This window comes from Agelaius phoeniceus, chromosome 10 (genome assembly GCF_051311805.1).
Source record: "Agelaius phoeniceus isolate bAgePho1 chromosome 10, bAgePho1.hap1, whole genome shotgun sequence".
NCBI lineage: Eukaryota > Metazoa > Chordata > Aves > Passeriformes > Icteridae > Agelaius > Agelaius phoeniceus.
Genome location: NC_135274.1, coordinates 20,613,398 through 20,635,529, shown reverse-complemented (window position 1 = coordinate 20,635,529; position 22,132 = coordinate 20,613,398). Strand labels below are relative to the sequence as shown.

Genomic DNA, 22,132 nt, shown 5'->3' with positions numbered 1-22,132 from the left:
GTAGTTAGCTTGGATTGCTCAACTAACGAAGCAGGCAGCATTAAAGCTGTCACATATGGACTGCTCCAGGGCACTGGCACTGCAAGGGAGTCTGAAATCACTCCCACTTCACTGGGCAGAGAAGCATCCCTCTTCCTTCTCTGGCATCCCCTCAATGGGACAGACCCCCTCACCCAGCTCCCAGCCCAGAAATTTGCTCTGGAGCTTATAAATCTGGTTCCCTGCCCAGGGAGTCCTGCCCAGGTGTCCCTGTAGGCTCAGACAGGTGGCAGAAGCTGCTGATGACCTCTAATGTGTGCCCAAGCTTTGCTTAATTAAGAAAAGGCTCTCTAATAGCATTCACCACCATCTCCTGATGGCTCTGGGACCACTCAGGCTGTGGCAGCACAACCAGGCTCTCCTGTAGTGCATGACATCCTAACGAGTGCTATGGCATAATTTAAATAAAACATAATTTTATTTTCCATCATTAAGGGACTCAGCCTGGGGCAGGCTCAGTCCAGCATGCAGTGTGGCCCTTGGGGAGTTGGTCTGACCCCTCCTGCATGGCCTGGAGCAGAAGCCCCAGCTGGGTGGTCACTGTGGTGCTGTCTGAGGTAATGTGGGTAAAATCTCATCCAGCAGTGTGAGGATTTGGCTCAGGGTGAGTGATTTCACAAGTGAAATTTCTGACCAATATCACTATCAAAACACTTAGCTGTTGGCTATATTGATTAGATCCCAGCAGATGCTACTTCACCTTCTAAACTATAGTTATTTCAGGGAGGTAGGGCCTCATCTTGCTGTTCATTCCCCAGTATTTAACTTCAGTGGTTGCATGGAAAGAACAGAATTGTTCTTGGCATTCAGACTGCACTGATCACCACAGAATCAGGGAAAGGGCTGGGGGAGATTCCCCTCCTTCCTCTTCCTTTCTTCTGGACCCCCTTCTTGTCCAATTTGCTGTTCAGCAATGCAGCCAAAAGCTCCATCAAATATTGCCACCTCTTATTGTAGGCAAGGCCCTTGTCTGCAAGTGCCAGTCCTGAGCCAGCACCTGAGCAGGGCAGGAGGATCCCAGCAGGGAGGGGTGACAGGAACACCAGTTTGGCCAGTTTGCCCAGCCAGGGTGTGAATTGGGCCTGGGGCTGTGTCATGGCCCCTGTGGTGGGGGGTCTGGGCTGATTCCAGCTGGAATGCCCAGTCCCTCAGCACCCATCAGCCTGTCTGCACACTGATGGGTTTTGGCTCCTGTCCATGTCAGTCTTCCCCTGCAGCCACCTCTACAGTATTTAAGTATTCTCCTGGTTCACCACTATGCAAATATTGAAATTAGCCCTTTGCATGATTATGGAGACAGTGGCATTAGAGACTTTCTCAGATCATGTGCCTTCTCTGCTGACAGCTTCAGCCATCAGGTTTATTTTTCAGTGAGCTGAAGAATGGCCCCCAGTGTATGAAAACTTCACAGTGAACTATTTGGTATCTGGAATTTTTTCCCTTAAGCTTGTATCTGAATGCATTAAAAACACAAAATGTTGTGCTGTAAAAGAAGGCAAAATGCAGCCTTCATAGGAATGGCCCAATTCTCAGAGACCAAGATCTTTAACTGAGCCTCATGAAAACCAGAAGGAATTAAGAGGGGCTACAAGGGGAGCCACGGCCCCACTAGCAGGCCCAGTGTGGCCTGAGACCCTGAGAGAAGGCACCAGATCTCACACCCTGAAATGAAACAAGGAAGTCCTTGGGCAGGGATCTAACTGGCCTTGGGATAGGAATTTCTCCATGGGAAATATGTCTTTGTCATATCAGTTACACTTCCACAAAATGCTGAATTTGCATCTCATACTTCTGCCCCATTCAGAGACCTTCCCTGAGAGCCTCATCTTGCTGGGAGCTGCAGAACAACCAAAAACCTGTAATGAGTGTGGATGTGCTTAAACAACACCCATTTTGTCCCTAAAAAATACTGCCATAAGAACCCTGGACACAGCTATTACCTTTTCTTGAACTACTGATGATTTCTTGTCCATGGTATGAATCCTTTGCAGCATGGAGCAGAGCTAAGCCTGATTATCCAGCCTCAGCTTTTCCCAGTGGGGCTGATGGGGTTTATTCTCCATTCCAGCACACTGGTCTCTCATCCCCATCATTTCACAAGTTAACCAATGTCCATCCTCAGAGCACAGGGGGCATGGCCACAGGGGATCTGGCACGCTGGATATGGTGTGCTCTGCCATGTTGGGTGGGCAGTGACAAAAATTATCCCTCTTCCCCCAGGTCCTTCCATCGTCCCACTGCAGCGAGCAGAGCCAACACTGGGCAGCCCTCTAAAATGTTTATTTGGACCAGTGGCCGGGGATCTACATCTTACAGACATGATGAGAAAAGGTAAAGGCACCTGTGCTGATTGTCTCCTAAGGGTTTGCATATCTGACTGTGGCCTGGGGCTTCTCCCCAGGGCTGGCACTGGGGATGCAGGAGGGATGCAGAGGGTGCCCTCCCTGTGCCCCACAGCCCCAGCTCTGCTCCACCAGGAGTGCCAGGTTACTGTGCCAAGCCAAAGCAGAGCCCAGGGGCAGTGCCAGATGTGGGAACCCAGGAATTTCTTCTGGCTGCCCTGGAGGACTCAAGACCCTGCCAAGGGGCTCAGAGACCTTGGCACACAGCTCAAGACCCCTGTGCCTCCGATATCTTGACCCATGGAAAAACAATTATCAACCTTTATATGAAGAATTACAAGTCAAAAGAGTTTAAGTGGAATAATAGTGAATTTATCACAGGGTGAAAAATAGATTTTTGGGGTTTTTAGAATGGGGGTTCAGGAGGTAAGATGGAGGAATCTGGGTGTGTACAGTCTTTCTCTTTCTTCTTCTTGGCCTCCATCTTCTGCTGTGATGTTGGCACTTTAGATTGGTTTAGAGTAGAAACTCACTGTCTAACATGGGTGATAGGTATTGGGAAGTTATGGTAAATATTGTACACATAGGTTTTAGTATAAAAGACAATTCCACCTCTGAGGCGGGCAGTGTGCTCAAGCCAACCTGCCAGACAGACCTTGGGTGTCAGAGAAAGAATGTTATAGCTTAGAAATAATAAAAAACCTTGAGAACAAGAACAGAAAAATCTTGACTCCTTCCTCAGCTGCCAGGCTGGGAACAAGAAGCTTGTCCACATCTCAGAGTCACTCTGACCAGCAGAAATTCCAGAGCCATGGCCAAAGCCTCCCTTGTTCTCTGCCACCAGCAGCACACCGTGGCCATCTCTGTGTCAGGTTTAAAAGCACACTGATCACAGCCTCAGCTGTGCAGCCCCAACCCCTGAGAAGCCTTCATGCTCTTTGCAGGTGTCCTGCCTCAGCCAGCAGCCACACTGTCCCCCAGGCAGGGCACTGCCCACACCTGAATGATGCCTCCAGCTGCCAGGGGTGATTTCTGGCTGTACAGGTGCACGTGTGAGGATGAGCCTGTGTGCAGCACCCTGCACAGGAGCTGGGGGTTGTTTGGCTGCTTGAGAGAGAGCTGGTGGCTCACCAGCCCACTTGAGTGGTGTTGCTGGAGGGAACAGGCTGAAGGAGACAGGAATAAATGAGTTACTGGGTCTCCCAGGGGAGCAGGGAAACGTTCCAAAGAGAAGGAAAGGGAAGGAGAGGTTTGAAGTCCACAGACAAAGGCAGAGCTCCATTGGGAACAAAAGAAGTTAAATATCAATGATGAAATAATAATTGTCAGTAATGCTCAGACTCATCCTTCCAAAATCCCCCTCCTTTGCAGTAAGATTTGCTGGACAGCTTGTCTTGTCACAACAAGGACACATTTGCCTTTCTTTTCTTTCCTTTGCCCCTTTCCACCTCTCCTTCAGTTCCTCTTGCAGTGACTATTAAATGTAATCACAAAAAATCACACTCCAGTGAAACAAAACCAGATATCAATGTATCTACAGTGCCAATTAGCAAACCACACTCTTCAGTAATTCTAATGAGACATTACTGTGACATCTGCTTGGGAATCTGCACTCCTGAATTCAGGCAGCAGAGCTGCCCTCAGGACCCTGAGATTCTTTGGAGAATTGGCCCATTCTCTGACTGTTTCTGCAAAGGTTGCATAGGTGTTCAGCTCGAGGAGTTATCTGATCCCAAGCAGGTATTTTGAAGACAAAAAGGCCAGCTTTGCAGCAGGAACTTTCATTGGAGCTGGTTGTCTAAATGCCTCCTGTACTTCTGCCAGTCTCTTCTTTAATTGAATTTTCCCCAGGCTAATGTCCTTCTGCATTAGAACACTGTCATAGTCCAGGGGTGAGGGGATATCTGCCCACACTTTGGGCTGGCTGGAAGCTCCTGATTAGCACAGCCTTTGACTCTCACCATGCCTTGAAGCCAAGCTGATTAACTTGGGCTGAGGGCTCACCAGAGTCTGGTCAGTACAAATCCAGGCAGAGCTGATCCCTGCCTGCCTGCAGAAACAGGGAACAGGGAGCAGGATCTCTGTGCCTGCACACCAGCCATGACAAATTCAAGTATCCTGACAAGCCTTTGGGTGGGTTTATTTCCCAAGAGAAGGACTTCTTTGTAGCTTGTGAGTGATTAATAAAATGCAGGAGGGAAAGGGAGGAAAAGAAGATGGAAATAAGAGAGTGCTGATGGCAGCCTGAGGACTGCAGAGGAGAGGTGTGAATACAGAGCAAGTGCTGTTAGTGGGAGAAACTCATCCTCCAGTGTCTGGCAGTGATTTTAACATATGTAAGGTCACCAGTGCCATCATTATATCAAACAAGTGGTGCCTTTCAGAGAAATGACTCACCTTAAATGACCCCTTCCCAAGAATTTTGGTCTTTAAACTTCAGACAGGAAGATTGTTGTATGGATCAGCAAACTTGTCATCCAACATATGCTACAGCCACAGAATTTTGAGGGATGGCACCATAATATTAACTCTGCTGCAAGGACCACTTGCTCTAAAGGAATCACCTCCTCCTGGGTGGAAGGTATCTCTGAGACATCTCTTTTTGCAGGATCAGCATCAGAATATCTGTATTTCATTGCTGGTTTAGCCAACAATGATTCCCCAGCTGCCACATTTGATGCTTTGGAAAACTAGTCGAGCTCTCATTCTTTCTCAGTTGTCAAAGAGGCTCTCCACACCATTGCAACCATTGGAAAAACAAAGCACTGGTTTGGTTTGGTTTGGTTTGGTTTGGTTTGGTTCGGTTTGGTTTGGTTTGGTTTGGTTCGGTTTGGTTCAGTTTTGTCCAGCCTGGTGAGGAAGAGGGAAGCAATTGAGTGAAAAAATCTGTTAATATCTATAGGAATCCACCTACAACCATCACTGAGTCTGTTCTGAGGGCTCCAGAGAGATTTCCTGTTGCCATAGGTCTACTAGCAAAAACTGGTGCAGCCAAACATACCCGTAAATAAAAATGTAAAGAAGGTGGCTTCTAAGCAGAAAAATCCCTGAATATGGGGAATTCTGCAGGTAAGACACAGGAGTAGCTTCTGACCATTTCATTCATGGATTTCTGATATCAGTAAACACCTCACCATGAGGTAATTTGCGTGACATCTGCATAACAACTCTGATATCAGAGAAGGGAATGTGAATTCAAAGTCATTCTGAATTATTCAGGCAGGCATCCCTGTCTGACAAGCGCCAGGACTGCGTGGTGCCAGAGGAGGCAATGCCTCCCTCAGAGTCACCCCACGGTCCCTCTGCAAGGGGAGGGCTTTGAGGTAGGTACTCTGTGCTTATTTGAAATAAATAAAGTCATTGCAGGTGCCTGGTTATTCTAGCTTTCCCATAAGGACATTTAGCACTCTTTACAGAGCTCTTAGTGCTGCTCATTCTGGAGCAGGAGGTACAGAAGGATCTGCTGGGCACATTGAGAGGGATCCCTGCACTGCTGCTGTGCAGGGACATGGAGAGGGAAACTCCACTGTCCCCAGCAGGCACAGTCATGGCTGAGATCTCCTCTCTGGCATCTGAGCCTGGAGAGAGCAGCCTCTCTTTATCCTCTGAGAAACCTGGCAGAAAGGACAGGGAAATTTAGCAGGGGAGAACTTCACTTTGGAAATGATCAGGGGCACAAAGACCTTTTGTCCTTGGGGGATTGCTTCCTATTAAATGCCTCTGCAGAGGTCAGGGACACCCTGTTCTGACAGCTGGGGCCTCTTTAAAAGCCAACAGCCCCCCTGGATGGCATATGGGGAGTTATCCCAGGGAATCACTGGGATTAGATGGAGTCACTTGGTGAGCAGTGCCTGGGATGCAGCGACCTGTGCTGAAACACAGCCCAGCAGGCAGCTGGCTGTGGCTGTGCAGCTCTGGGATCCAAAAGCAGCCAGCTCAGCAGGGCATTATTGCAGCTGACCGAGCAGAGGGAGGCCCCTGAGCTGTGCCAGAAGTTCACAGGTAATGAACTCACCCACCCTGACACAGCTGCACTCATATGCAGGGCACTGCTGCTGCCCCAGTGAGGGAGGAGCTGAGACTGCTCTGCTTCTGCCCAAATACTGGGCAAAACATACTGTGTTCCCCAAACCAGGGCTCTCAGGGGCAAAAATGTGAAGTTTTGTAGCAGCAGACATTCCCAGTATCACACAAAGAGAATTGGCACCTCCCCAGTGCAGGCACAAGTGTGAGGAGGAGGAGGAGGAGGAGGAGGAGGAGGAGGAGGAGGAGGAGGAAGGGTTGTTCAGCGCTGTCTCCTGGGCTGTGGCAGGACTGCTGTCATGGGCTGGCATGTGCCACACCACCACCCACCCCAGCAGGGTCACCAGGCTGACTCCTGGCAGGGATTCAGGGGAAAAGCCCTCAGTGAGGTGCACCAGGCTATCACTTTGCTGTTGTTCAGGGCTTTGAATAACAAATATTTACAGAAGAGCAATGGAAGCTGTGCTCCAAGCCTGACCTCTGAGGCAGAGCTTTCTTCAGCTTTATTTCCTCCAGTAGGTGAGCTTGGAGGATGCACCTGGCAGGTGGTCACCAGCCACCTTTGCCAGGCAGCTCATTTTCACTACACACCTTTCAGTCCATCCTTTTTTTGCCTCTGATGGTGTGTTCCTTGGCTAAGGGCCACATGGGAAGCACTTGTAACCAATCTCAATTAGTTATTTGTTTTCAGATTGTCCATTTGCATCCCTTTTATGTCCAATGGCATTAGTGAGTGATTGCACTGGGCCTGTTTTATGCCTACACGTTGCCATGAGTTATGCTGTGTGCTGGTTTAATGTGCTGGAACTGCATGACAGTCTCTGCCTTCCTGCCTGCTTCCATTTGGGAGCAATGCAAATCCTAACGGCAGCAGTTAAATACACTTTGATAAATAATAATAGAAAAGTAGCATTAGATTATGACTCTACATTACTTCTTTGAAGGCAATTGCATCTGCCAGTTCACAATATATTATTTTTTTTCCCGAACAGCAGAGAAAACCTTGACAGGCAGAATTATCATTTCATTTCCAAACAAGAAAATACTGACAAGCTCTAAAGGATGGTTTTGAAGAGAAACCATGGACACCTAAAGATGTCAACTGCAGTTGGATAAAGAAACCTCAAGGGTTGTTAGGTACAGGAGACTTGACTGCAGTACTGTCTAAGCAACATTTTTGCTATAAAACCCCACACCATATGTGCTTTTCCTGGCTATGACTCATCATCTAAATAGAAACTCAATTCCAGTCTCAGGGAGTCTATGATTAAACATATTTTTTGCTGTTGCATCTACTGTGTTTATGTACGATTTCACATCTGTCTTATCTCTATTTCTTTATCCTTAATAGCCAATGTAAGTTCTCTGGTTGACCTGACTCAGTGATTTTTTATTTTTTTTTCCCCACGGGTGAGTGAAACTTGGTGGCTTCAGCTGAAAGGAGTGGAGGGTTTGCTAGAGGCCAAAGTGACGTTGATGTTGCTCATTTGACCTGCCATGTTGACCTGCCATTTTGCAGACAGTGGAAGAGGAACTCCTCCCACGTGTCCTACTGTGTCCATGTTATGGTGGTGCCAGGGCTCAGAGCTGTGCTTCGGGTGCTGCCTGGATGATTCAAAAGAACCATAACAGGAAGCACAGGAGATTTTGACCAGCCTCAGGTCTGTAAGTACATTTTAAACCCACAAAGTTTGAGTGTGTTTGAAATGTACTCAAGTATTTCCTTCTCCACCATTGTGTCCGCATGACCCATTGAATCATCAAAGGCTCGGAGATGAAAGAAGGACTTATGGTTAGAAAATGCAAAGGACTCTCTGCTGAAGGGGGAATGGTTTGTTGTATCTTCTTTTTCTTTTTTTTTTTTCTTCTCTTTTTTTAAATCCCAGAACAAATAGCTCTGGTGGATAATTCTCTGTGAGGGTTTTCACTGTAATGAGTAACTGGGCTTCCAAAAAGCTGTTTTATGAATAAAGTAAATAAGCTCCCAATCAAAAAAACCCACAGAAATCAATTGCAAAATCCCCACAGTGTTTCATGAGCTTTGAGTCACACTCAGGGTGGAAAATTGCCCAAACCAATAGCCTGTAGTGAATCAAAAGAGAGCATGGTCCTTTCAGATAATATTAATGATGACTTTCTTCAGGCTATTTCCTACATGTGGTAATGTAAGACCTGTTACCCTATTCAGCTGGACAAAAGACACCTCATACACCTGGATATCTTCTGGTGGCCTGAGATGGCACTGGCAGGTCAAATGCACCTCTGGGATAATTCTACTGAGCCAAAGAGGCTGTACCAAAGAAGTGTTTACTGAGCTGGCACAAATGTCTAATACTTGTATTTGCTGTAAGGGGTTTTCACCTTTTCAGAAATGGCTGTAATTTATTTTGGAGATGAATAAGTTTGCACCAGGTCAGAGTGAATCTGTTGGAAAAGGACATCAGAGGACCTTTAAGCCTTTCTCTCCCATGAGATGGGTATGGAGGTGGGACTGCCCACCCTTTAGAGGCTGCATTGATGATTGAACATGAACTTCACATAAAAATGTTTAATTTTCAACCTCAGAAATATTTACCAAAAAATCAGGGATCACGACCTACTGGACAAAAGGAAAACAGTGACAGCCCTGAAAGCTGGAGAGGACCGTGCCATCCTGCTGGGGCTGGCCATGATGGTGTGCTCCATCATGATGTACTTCCTGCTGGGAATCACCCTGCTGCGCTCCTACATGCAAAGGTAACCCCATGGCTCTCCCTGCTCTCAACCCTGCATCCCCAGCTGGCTGCATGTGGCTTATTCTTTTGGCTCTTTCTATTAAAGGTTTATAATTGTTCATTTGGTCAAACAAACTCTGCACTTCCTTGCCCCAGTGTAAATTAGGCACAGCCACAGTGAAAGCAATTTGAGTCATAGTGGCATAAAGAGAGGGAAGAATTAGATCCCTGCTTGACAAAAATCTCGATCCACAGGCTTTAGACTTGGCACAGTTTAACACCAGTATAATATCCATATCAGCTGGCCTGCAGTCTGCTGAACCATATCAGCTTCTCAGGGGCTGCTGCTGCAAAGCCCAGACTCAGGACAAAAGAGCAAAAAATATTTTGCAGCCCTGAGAAACAGTACACTTCCAAATGAAAGATGGAGAATTAATTTGGGAAGGAAATCAAGCTCTTTGTAGCACGTAGTTTTCCATGTCGGTTATTACTTTCATTTTAACAACTGAAATCCTCATGAAAGATAGCAATTTGCTGAAAGCAAAAGACCATCTTCCATCATTCCTGCACTGCACTTAATTTTTCTGAGGCTGTCTCTGGCTTCCTCCTCTGCCACCAAGCAGAGAGCTCGGCCTGTGATTCATTAACAACATTTGTAATCAGTTTTCAAGCATCAGCCCTATTTAAAATCCAGCACAGACTGCAGTAAGACTGTCAGTGATGGGTTTTTTCCTGCCCTGATTGGTAGAGTTAAGAGAATGAAAAATGTGTAACTGGGGATCAAAATATTACTCTGTCATGTCCCAAACCATGCTAAGGCAGGGGCACATACCTGGAACATCTTGGGTTAAACACCACAGGCTTCTTCTTTAGGCACATGCAAGAAGTGCCTACAGCTAACTGGTGTGAGCATCCTCAGTTATACTGGTGCACCTGCATGAGAATGTTCCCTCTTGACCCTGCAGTGATGAGGAATACAGATGAGGATGAGCTGTACTGATTTGCAAGCATCTTATTCATATGATAAAGTTATTTGTCCCTTTTTAAATCAAGGCAGAATTTCGATTTTGAAAACTGAGATCAAGACCTGTTAAGTATCCAAGAGCATTTTCTATTCCAAATTGCTCTCCCAGATCTTTCAGCAATATCAGGGTCAATTGCAGAGGCTGCTAAGGTCAAAATTGCTCACGTGGAAAGAGTTGATTTATATTATATGATATGTGAAAAAAAATTGCCAGATGATATCAAAACACCTCCAAAGTATCAACTATTCTATCTTCACAAGTCTGTGGTAGGTAGGTGTTACTTTATTACCCCCCTGCATGAATAAAACAGCAGCCAGAAAGGTGAAAGTGAGGAGAAGACAGCCCAGGAGCCTTTGCTGTCACTTTTTTCCACACAGACAGATTTCCTCAGGGGTTATTCTCTTTTACAGCAGCACCCCTCCAACAAATACTGCCTGGGAGGGTGAAAAAAATCCTTTCATTCAATTTCCCCCCAGAAAACATAGCATAACTTAATATAAATGTAAAACTGAATATACAAGCAGAATTACTGCTTAAGTAAAACAGCATTAGAATTAGGCAGAAATCTTTGGTATCACTTACTATGTAAAGCCCCTCACAGGTTTTTTGAGGGGCAGGCAGACCCTCATCCCTTTCATGGCAGGGCAGACCTTGGGGGTTTGAGCTGAGGGGCTGAGCACCCTTAAAGGAGAGCCCTGGGTGAAACCTTCCCCCAGCCCACAAAGGGCTTTTTGCAGACCCCTCAGTGCAGTGTGCCCTTTCCCCAAGGAAAACACAGCTGCAGATTTTTAAATACATGCCAGTGAGCATTGCTAGTGCACAGCCAGGCCCCATCGTTCCAGTTTTAGTCTCTGGTGAATTGGAGATGAGATGAAATCCTGCAGAAAAGTTACAGCCACTGACTTAACTCACAGAAAAGCGAGCCAGCTGCCACTAGGAAAAGCTTTGCCACAGGTAGAGCTGCAGGAGGTAACCCTTGAGAGCTCCTATATCTTCATGTATGAGAATCATACCCTGCTAGTTCAAAATTGTCCTCTCAACCTTTAACTTGACCTGAACTTTGAGTTAACGTTCAAATCAAAATTGTGCTCACTTGAAATTGGCCTGGACTTTGAGTTAACCCTCAAGTCCCAGCTGAGGGTGCCTTGTCATGCAGCGCCGTGCGTGTTGTGCTCTCCCCAGCACAGGCTGCTCAGTTTTCCTCTCCCTCTGCTGACACCCTTTCAAATACACCTCCTCCAGCATCAAAGTTCCAGTTCAGTTTCCATTTATACACAGGCATAAGTGAATAGGGTAATTTTGTAATTGATTTTGGGTAATTCTGTGCCCAAAGGCTAAACTGTCTGTGGTGTGTGGCATGAGACAGCCCAGGCTTTGCTGCAACACGTGGCCTCTCCTGCAAGATGCCCCCAGTCTGTCTCTGATGGGAATCCTGAGATGGCTTTAGTGTTTATTTGCCTATTCTTGCCATGCTCTAATGTCTCTTTTTTCCCTGCTTAGTGTCTGGACAGAAGAGACTCAGTGCTCACTGCTCAATGCATCCATCACAGAAACCTTTAACTGCTCATTTAACTGCGGCCCAGAGTGCTGGAAAATCTCTCAGTACCCCTGCCTGCAGGTGTATGTTAATCTCACCTCTTCTGGCCAGAAGCTTCTACTCTACCACACCGAGGAAACAATGAAAATTAATTCTGAGGTAGGAGCACAGAATAAAATTTGTTCCTAAATGGGTTTCTGGAGGGCTTCTCCTCTCATTACATCCATTCCTCACTTTAAAGCAATATAAGGCTTCCAGCTCCTGTTTCACAGAGCAGAGAAAGCAGAAATCAGTGCACAAACACAGCTCACATGTCTGGAAAGGGGCAACTTTCTGCTTCCATCCATTCCAGGGGTGCTGTGCCCTGAGGGCTGGAGCCTCCCTCATCCTTTCCAAGAGCCTTACAGGAGCAGGAGCTCACTGAGCATGTGTCACCTTGATATTCTCATGGAGCTGTGGACAAGTCCCTTCCCACCCAGGAATGGCTCCCATGACAGTGAACACCCCTAGAAATGTGCAGGGAGCACCCATGTGGCGGTGAGAATGGAAATGGCACCGTTTCTGCAGGGCAGGCAGGGTTGGTGGGGAGAGAGGAGAGCCCATCCTCATCTCTGGTGGCAAACCCTGACCTGAGCAGCCCCCTGAGCTCAGCTGTGCTGCTGGGCTCCATCACTGCACTCACCCTGCAGAGACCCTGAGTTTGCTGACTGAGGGGTGCCAAGGTAAAAGCAGCAGCATAAACATAAAGGGCCTGGCTTTGGGGTGTGAATAAAATAAAATAAAGAGTCACCCCATCTCTACAGCACAGCTGCTCTGACTCCAGATGTTGGACTAATGGAATTGTTTTGAGCAAGCCTGAAGAATTCCTGCCTCTGCTTCTGCAAGTACAAGCTCCAGTGTAAGCCCATGCAGATGGGGTGGAGAGAGCTCCAGTCTGGAGGCTGCAGGGAGCAGCAGATGCAGAGAATGCAGCAGCAGCAGAGCTGTGTGCCTGACCTGGGCTGTGCATCACTCCCCACCTTCCACAGGGAAAGGAGAGATGGGAACAGGGAAATGTCCCTCTCCCCACCTTCCTTTCTTCATAGTAACAACTCCTATGTCCCTGAGAGCACAAACTGGAGGGAGCTGGGACACAGTGGAATCATTAGACTTACAGGTGCCGGATTTTCTTTAACTGCTTGGTTATCCAAGGTCACTGAACCCCAAACTTGGCAAAGCACACCCCAGAAGAGCATAGCCCCAGATCAGGCTGCTGACAAAGTAACCTATTGTGCTTCTATTTATGGCAGCTGTTCAGTAGAACAAATTAATCCTGCATATTAAGATGAAGTGATATTAAAATTAGTCAAAGTATGGCATGGTTGCACTAGGCTGCTTATTCTGCTGGATAATTAACTCTCATGGCTGAGAGATGGAGTCCTCTGGCTCTGAAGTGTGAAATGGAGAAGAGTTCCCCCTTTTTCCCCTCCACTCTGGCATCAGTGCAGGAAGAGGCACTGACTGTCTGTGAGGCCTGAGGCAGGACAGACCTCACTTCCTGCTGGGGCAAAAGCAAAACCGTGATGTTCACGCCTCAATTTGATTAAAACAGATCAGATAAATATCTGTGCTCCACTGATTCAAATAAATTGAGAGATTCAGCATAAATCTCCACATTCTTTTATTGATCATTTTTGCTTGCTGAAATGGACTTTGAAATTCTCCCAGATGCCACCTCCTCTTAATTTAGTGTAGGCACAGTTAATACTTCTCCAGCCCAAGGTTGTTTTACAGGTTAAGCTCTGCTCTCAGGAGGATTCCTAGGTTTTCCTGACATGCTGCTGGCTATGTGACCTGAATACAAAGCAGTTTTGAGGGGAAGTTTGCAATGTCTATAAAATACCTGTCTTCTTGCTCGTGGCTCGGATCAGCAGGGTTTCCAAGCTCAAATCAGCACAGCCAGCCTCAGCACTCCAGAGGTGATTTCCCTCTCCCCTGGCCAGAGAGCATCCCCATGCAGCAGGAATGCAGCCCTGAGTGTGCTGGGTGGTGATGCTCCAGTTGGGTGCTAAGCTGTCCCTCTCCATCCATTTACTCACATTTGTGTTCCCTGTTCTTTACCTTTGCCAAATAAATAAAAAATAACCCCATGCCTGGCTCACTGAGCTCTGGCATTACTGGGGACAACACAGAGCACAGTCCTGACACTCCAAGACCAACACCAGTGACTCTCAAAAGGTGACACCCCTCCACCAACCTCTGTGCTTTGCTGAGCACCCACACACAGGGACAGAGCAGCATCTGGAGCTGCCTCTCTCTTCTCCCCACCAGCCAGCACGGCCAGAGCAAAATCCACCTTGAGTTTAAATAGTGCTTTATCCAGGAGGATTGCTGTCTAACCTGGCTGTCAGCTCAGGAGGTGGAGTAAGGAGTAGGTACAATTTATACTGAGATCTGCAGCGTGCTGCTGCCAGTCTCTGGTGGGAGTCAGTGGGGAGTCAGTGGAGATCTGTCAAGCTGCTCGAGTCTTTCCAAGAAAAGCACATAAGGGGTTTTTTCTGCCTTTTCATTGCTCTTGCTGTGCCTACTTTATCTCTAGCCTTTAGGACAAGCCCAGCCCCTGGTCAATACCACAGGCAAAACAGTTTAAATGCTTCCATGGCCACACTTTCCTTTCTCAGCTGCCAAAGGCTCTAACAGCCTCTGCAGAGGTGAATCAGCCACAGAGCCAGGCTGTCACCATGAGGAAGGGCTGTGGTAGTTAAAGCAATTAGAGAGGCCCCATTTTGATCTCATGTTATGTAATTTTGACTCTTTTCATGTCATTGGAGCTCCTGCTGATTTGTATCAGTTCTCTGTTAGTGAGATAACAAGAAGGATTTAATCACCAAAATCAGCTGTAACTGCCTGGGACTCAGAAATGATGTGGATTCTCAGGGTTTCTCACAGAAGACTCAGGTGTTTATAAGCCAGGAAGGAGTTTGCCTGGTGCAGGGAGGGGAAGCAGAGCTGTTCAGCTGTGGATTCCAGTAGGGAACTGAAAAATTCCATCTGGAGGAGTCAATTCAGGCCAACTCAGATACAGAACTCCTCCTTCAATCCTTCTCCAAACTTGTTGGAGGTGTAAATTGACATCCTGACCCCTTTCTCACAAAGATTGCCTGTCTAAGTTTCCAGGCTCAGCTTGGACACCAATCCCAGCCACAGACATATGATGAGAGTTGTGGATTTCACTGCCCCCCTGAACTGGGGGCTTTTCTGGCAATAGCCTTTGTAGTATATCTTCATGGATTTAAGGGAAACTGCCTCTAGCTTGCCTGGAGAAGTTGTGTGATCTCCATCCCTGGAGATATTCATAACCTGACTGGAGAAGTCCCTGAGCAACTCTGCACTGAGCAGGGCACTGGACTGGATGTATCCAGAGGTGGTTCAGACAGGACACCTACCCAATGATTTATATTAGGAAAGTAGAGATGAAAACATTAATCACAGCTTCTATTTGTAACTGATAGATCCCTCTTGTGCTCAGATTGCAAGGAACACAAGAACCACCTTTCTCATGCTGTATCACAGAATCTTCGCCTGAGGTAGAGCACTAGACACTGTTTACTTGCAGATTTCCAATGTTTGACAATGCAGAAGTGCCAAAAACCAGCATAGATTTAATTGTCTGCATTCACAGGTAGAGCACAGCAGTTGTGGATATAAAATTCCATACCAGCCATTGCAGAAAACTATTGAAAATTTAAACTATGGAAAACAAAGAAAACATCAATACATCCTGTTATTGAGTCTTCTTCTTGTTTGCCAAACACCTATGAAACATAGCCCTGGGATTTCATTGGGAAAGCTGAGATGTGGAAGGAGGCCAGGAGCACCCCACAACCAAAATTTAATGTCCTTGTGCTGAGGATCAAAGCTAAGACCAAGAAGTTTCCAGGGTCTCAGGAGAACCAGAGTGAGGCAGAGAGCACACAAAGGGCTCACACACCTTGGAGAGCACCTGGGAGACAGGAGAGAGACATGGCTTCAGCACAAGGAGTCTGGATGAGAAGCACAATAAACCAACTTCCCTTGCACAGCTGCACTCCACAGTTTCATGCTCCCAGGCCCTCCACCATGGGCAGCCCAACACAGATGGTGGCTCTGTGCCTGCAGGTGTAGGGAGCAGCCCAAGTTCTGCTTCAGGTCTCCTCTGAGAGCACTTGGACAGTGCTTGGATTCACTGCACTATTGGGATATTTCTGCAAACTTAGAGCCCAGGAATCTTTCATCCTTTTTGCTTCTACATATCTTCTATTCTCTGTCAAGGGGAAGTTGTATTTTGCAAAAGTGGCCAAGTTCTCATTTAATCACCTCATTCAGGATACTTCATGAGAATTCCAGAAACAGAAATGAATAGCAAAAAAAAATGACAAGACAAAAAACCCAAATTCCCCCAAAAAACCACAACACAAATCCATTTGAACTGGAAATACTGCTGTTATTACAGTGACAACAGATCATTTACTAAGGGAAAATGAGGAATGCTTCACTGAGAAATTCCCCCTACTTAGTAGATTATGATCTATTAAAGACTCGTGGGCACTGGAAGAGGGCTCGTGACTTTGGACATTTAAGACAAATTTGGTCAGAGTACAAGAGAATATCCTATAGGGAGCAGACACGCACCAGCAGCAAGATGGATGAGATATTAATGCTCTGATATTTTTCATCTCTAATTTCTAGAGCTCTATGAAATATTCATAATGGCAGTGTGGCCACGCTCCACCATTAATGCTCCAGTCTGCTAATGCCAGACAATCTCTCTGCCATGCTTCAAATCATATTCTGTGTTAATAACTTGCCAATGAATCAATCAAGTCCTATTATGAGGTTAATCCTTTGATCATAATTAGGACTAGAGATTTGTTGCAGTATGTTAAAAAAAGAATTCACAGCACGTCACGAAAAAGAACGGAGGGACGTTTATAAAGTATGTACATTAACAGAGTAATAATCAAAACCCATGGGTCACATTATTTTAATCAAAACCATCTTCTTTCCTTTGCAAAACTCACTTTCTCATTAAATTATCTGGGGCTACTTTGGGTTCTCACCAGGACAAGCAGCCTGCTAGGTTCCCTCCCTGCATGTCCAAGGAGAAGTCAAGCAGCAGATCTCCACTCCTCCTGAAGCAGTTAATCAAAATCCTGTGCAGGTGTAGAAAAAATTCAGATTTGGTGGGGTGTAAGTGCACAGAAGAGAGAAGGGAGTGAGAGGCCCTGGGCTGCTCCCATCAATCATCTTCCAGACCATCAGGAGCAACAGCAAGCTGAGGGGTTACTGCTCTAGGTCAAAAATTGTCCAGATGTGGCCTCAGTCCTTGTGTCTGCCAACCAGCTCAGCAGCCCACACCAGCCCTTGGCAGGGAGTGCTCAGCAGAGCCCAGGTCCACTGTCCTACCCTTCTCATGGAATATCTTCAGCACACAGACTCCATAAAACAGGTTTTAAAATAACTTGCCTTTAGAATTCTCTGGAAATCCAGGTTGCAACGGTTCTAGATAGAGCCACCCCCAAATCTTATTTCCTTTGGGACTAAAACTGAAAATCCAGGATCATCTTCAGAGAAAAGGATCTTATGCTGGGGTCAAAAGCAAAAAAATCACTAAAAGCCACTCTGGCAACCAGGTTGATCTTCAGCTAGAGGCTGAATGAGAGTCCCCTGGGCTGTCAGTAGGAAAACCTAGATCACTTATTTGTCTCTAGCTGAGCCATTACCCCCATGAGAGTATTTGTGTGGAGGTCTCTCCTCATCCCTCCTCTGAGTGAACTCCTGTGCCCACTGTGATCACTTAGATCCAAGCCGAGTGAGAGCTAAACTCCCAGATTTGTATTTACAGAAAGTCAATTACCCATCTAACTGTGAGCATATGTGTGCCACTTAAGATGAAGAGGTACTTCATCAGTTCTATTTTTGCATGTGTAAATTAGCAATAATAATATATTCACCTATCTCACAAGGCACCGTGCAGATTAAAGCATTAATGTTTGAACAGCACTTGGAGGTTCTCCAATGGGAAATTCTGTAGATGTGCAAAATATTGAGTTTTGCTGTGATAAATTCATTATTAGTGTAATAGTATTCCACTCTTGTTGTGAAAAGCATAATCATCTGGAGATTTCCCCACTTGCCACCTGCAAACAGACACTGCAACAGCTCTGGAGACATTTTCCTCCCTCTGCTTTCTCCCCAGTGTTCCTACATCCCCAAGTGTGGGAAGAACTACGAGGAGTCCATGTCGCTGGTGAACGTGGTGATGGAAAACTTCAGGAAGTACCAACGTTTCTCCTGCTTCTACGACCCCGAGGGCGTGCAGAAGAACGTGATCCTCACCAAACTGTACAGCTCCAACGTGCTCTTCCACTCCCTGGTCTGGCCCACCTGCATGATGATCGGGGGGGTGGCCATCGTGGCCATGGTAAAGCTGACTCAGTACCTCTCCCTGCTCTGCGAGAGAATCCAGAGGATCAGCAGATAGGAAAGGAGACTTCTCCGAAATTTAATACTGTTTTTTCTCATTCTTCACCAAAGAACCTTAAGTTTGTAATGTGCAAGTCTGGTATAAGTTCCTTACTATATTCTTCTAAGTAGAGCAATAATGCAAAAGCTGTTCTATATGCAAACATGATGTTATTATTATGCAGACGAATGAAAGCGTTCCTGTTTTGTGTTGACCGTCTCTATGATCTTGTTTTATGCTGGGATTAGTTCTTTCTTTTCTACAGCCAAGATAGGGCTCAGTGTGACCATTGGCCAAGCTTTAGTCAGTTGATGTTTTTGGTGTAAAAGATTTTGGGGAAATTCACTGCTGGACAAAGGGCAGCCAACCATTCGTGCATCATTGAGGTCTCACACCTGGCTCAGCCCATTGGATGGATTTGTGGCTTTGGCTTTTTTAACACTGGCTGCAGAGTGGGGAGGGAAAAGGCATTGATAAGGGGTTTTTTTAATGGTAAGATGGCACAAAAAGGATGTATTTTGAGGTCAGGTTGGGATCAGCATACAGTATTTTCAGCCTCAGTAGGAATTGGTGATGCTTTGTGTTTGCTCCCTCAGTTCAGAAGTCAATTGTACCCAATGGTGTTTGTAAGGTCTTTTGGAAAACACTTTGGAGTTTTATTTTGTGTAGTGCTATAATTTTCTTCTGTCTTATCAACATAAGTTTTGTCACTTGCAGAAGCTGTAGCCAAAAAAGCAAAAAAAACGCCTTGTTCCATTTTGTATTCTAGTCTGAGCCCTATTGATGGAGGTGGGACCAGAACTCCTTCTGTAAAGGTTTATTATTCATTTGTCTTGTATTTGCTACCATATCACTGTAAAGAAAAAAAATAACACTATCAGCTATTTTTTCATTTTTTACTTCCAACTATTTTAGATTTTTTTACTTGATATATATACAGATATATATATATAGATATATATATATAAAGAAAAAGCTATATTATATCTAGTTGTGTATTGAAACTTGTTTAGGGGGGTTTTTTCCTTTGTTTTTACCCACTGGAAAATGAACAGTACAATTCATGTATTTGTAACCTTCATCCTTGGATAATATCATAACACAGAGAAGCAGCACTGCAGGATCTTATCCAATATTCATGATGTTGTTTCAGTCAAAGGTCTCTGTTGCTGTGACATGGGAAATGACAAAAATCTCATCCAATTCTATGGCTCTATTAACTGAATTGTTAGATAATCATCATAACACATTTGGAAATCTCTCCTGACCCTTACTCACCATGCAGTGCTGGCTGACATGAATTATGATTTACAAGACCCAGGTGCAATGATTTATTGGAAAAACTGAGAATCTGGCTAAGTTGTTGTCCTATCTGTCAAATATTTATCACAGTATACTTGCCAGTTTAATTTCATACACACTGGAGTCACAATTTCTGCATAATTTATTTTTATTCCCCAATAGAAAACATTCCTTCTTATGTTTTAAAGACACCTCTTTCAGTTCCTCATGTTGTACCCAGCCTGAAGGACAAACACAAGGCACATCCTGGGAGTAATCCTGTGAACTCATTATCCAATAGCTCAAAGAAACTATATACAGGCCTACTCAAACCAAGAAAATAACATTTTTCCCTTCAAAAAGACTGCAAATCAAGTATTCTGCCTAGTTCATCTATATATATATATAAGTACCTTTCCTCATCATAGCATTAAAAATTTCAAGATGTTACAAAACAAGTCATGCAAGTGTAATGTGAGCTGTAAAAAAAAAAAAAAGTTCTCAGCAGTGAAAATAAACCTGCAATCTTGTAATCAGTAGTATAATTTTCCTTAGGTAATTAAATTCCTGGAGGGTGGGGGGGATAATGAAGGTTCCAAAAATATGTAATAAAAATATTCAATTAAATCTTCCAGATTTCAGTATCTGCTGCCTTCAGATCTGGCTTGTTTCATCAAACTGCTTTCTGTAGCTTCCATTACCAAGAAAAGAGGAGTGCTGGTGCTCCAGGGAATTCAGAAATGTTCCTTTGCAAAACCCCTGTTTTGATCAATATGTTGGAATTGCAGGAGCTGGGGGGTCTGGGAACCTCAACACCAGTGGGGCTGAACTGTGCTGCCAGACACAATTCCCAGATCAGGAATGCTGTACAGCTTTTCCACACCATCACCAGCTCTTGTCCTGGCCATTTGCACAGTGATTTAGGTGCCCTGTGACATTTTGGGTGCCTGTGTTTGTGTATTTTCCCTGGGTGGCAGGGAAGCTGGTTGTTCCTGACATTTACACATCAAACGCTGCTTTCAACTTCTCGTGCCATAAAACATTTCACCAGAGCTCTTGTGGGTGAAACATCTTGCTGCTGTTGTAGGCTATAATCATTTTGTTGACATTAAGGGAGAGATCTGTGGGATAGCAAAACAACTTGAGTAATTGGATGGAGTGAGGTAAAACAATAATTTTGAAGGGAATTATCCATCTGATCCCTGGCACTGTTAACCCCCTACTGAAGTGTTAGCGCTGCAAATGGGATTTTTTGACAACTCCTGCTGCCCCAAAGAGAGGTGGTGTTTCAGCAAGGATGTTAGTCTGTCCTATTTCTTTCTCCATTCTATTTTAATATCATTTTTTCCCCTGCAAAAGGCATTGATGTTCCTATAGGCAGCTCAAATGCATGAGAAAAACATGTCATGCAATTCAGCAGCCAGGCAAACCAACCCTTGTTTCTAAGACTGGTTCTGACTCTTCCCAGCACAAACATTTCCACTCTTGATGTCCCAGCTGGGCATTTGGGACAGCAGGGACAAACCTGTCCTGCAAAACCCTGGAAGGGAGAGGTGCAATATGAAAAAGGTTGTGCAATATTTCCAAGCATCAGAAACCTATGACAAGCACCCTTGCGTGATTTAAAATGATTTAAAGCATTCATAAGTATTTCAGATACAAAATTCCCATGGCCTTTTAGTAGTTGTCATTTTCTTAATTAGATTGTATATGTCAAGCCTCATTCCTATTCTGGAAGATCTAAATCTGAAGCTGAAGTGTGAACATCCTTGCTGTAATACTTTGAAATCTGGCACCTTGCAGCAGATTTATAAATGTCACCAGCTAGGACAACAGAGAGTTTATTTTGATTTAGTTTTCTTCATTGAGGAGATGTCAATTTATCTCACAGGATGCACCCAGTGGAAGGATACCTGTCTCCAGGGTGAGCCTGGGTGAGTGCAGCAAGGAGAGAGGGTTGAGGAGACACGAGAAGAGGAGACACAAAGGCAGTGGTTTCCCACTTGAAGGACAAATAGGGAATAAAGTCCCACCTTGTGACTTTCTTTTTTTTTTTTATTTTTGTACAGAGGATAGGAGTGAACTTGGGTAATTAAGTTTTTGATTCTTTTTGAAAAATAGGGTTGGGGTGAGGGTTAGGGTTTGAGTTAGGGTTCGGGCTTGGGTTAGGTTTGGGTGAGGGTTAATGTCAGTTCAATGGAAGAAGTTGCTCAGAAAGAACTGGCTGGTGTTAATCTATTCCAAGAGGATTCCTGCTCTCATTTGACTGCCAAACCTTTGACCTTACAGCAGTACAAACTCTGACATGAGTGGTCTTGTCCATTTAATACCACTTTTATAATTTTTCAGCTAATTTCCCTTCTCATACACTCATGCTGGTACTAAGTTAGCTCCAGGCTTTCAGGGGTGTTATCCAATATCTCTGCAGCAGCACAATTCTTCCATAGGCTCTGAGCATCTTCTCTCCATCAGCCACTGTACTGCTCATCATCCATCAAAGATTTGGGAAAATCCCTCACTTTTCTGCTCCACTGAGCACTTGTCACTTCCCAGCACTCACAGGAAAACCACACAGAGTTTTTGGAGTTCCCCAACATCTCACAACTGAATACAAACTTTGCCAAATTGTTTTTGTTGTGCAAGGTAGAGTGAAAAGCAGGAGTAAACTTCAATTATTTTGTTTCAGT

General features: G+C 45.2%; 1 protein-coding gene across 3 annotated transcripts in view; it reads left to right on the top strand.

The window, feature by feature from the left end:
• KCNMB2 (potassium calcium-activated channel subfamily M regulatory beta subunit 2) overlaps positions 1 to 20,089 on the top strand; it is a 95,640-nt gene extending 75,551 nt beyond the window's left edge. For 2 of the 3 annotated variants that reach the window (XM_077184125.1, XM_054639321.2), the window contains exons 2-5: positions 2,260 to 2,370; positions 8,970 to 9,140; positions 11,644 to 11,839; positions 17,898 to 20,089. In XM_077184125.1, coding sequence (XP_077040240.1) covers positions 2,315 to 2,370; positions 8,970 to 9,140; positions 11,644 to 11,839; positions 17,898 to 18,182 — 708 coding nt within the window. In that variant the 5' untranslated portion in view covers positions 2,260 to 2,314 and the 3' untranslated portion in view covers positions 18,183 to 20,089. The remainder of the gene's footprint in view (positions 1 to 2,259; positions 2,371 to 8,969; positions 9,141 to 11,643; positions 11,840 to 17,897) is intronic. The other variant, XM_077184124.1, reaches the window with a different exon arrangement.
• The last annotated feature ends 2,043 nt before the right edge of the window (positions 20,090 to 22,132 follow it).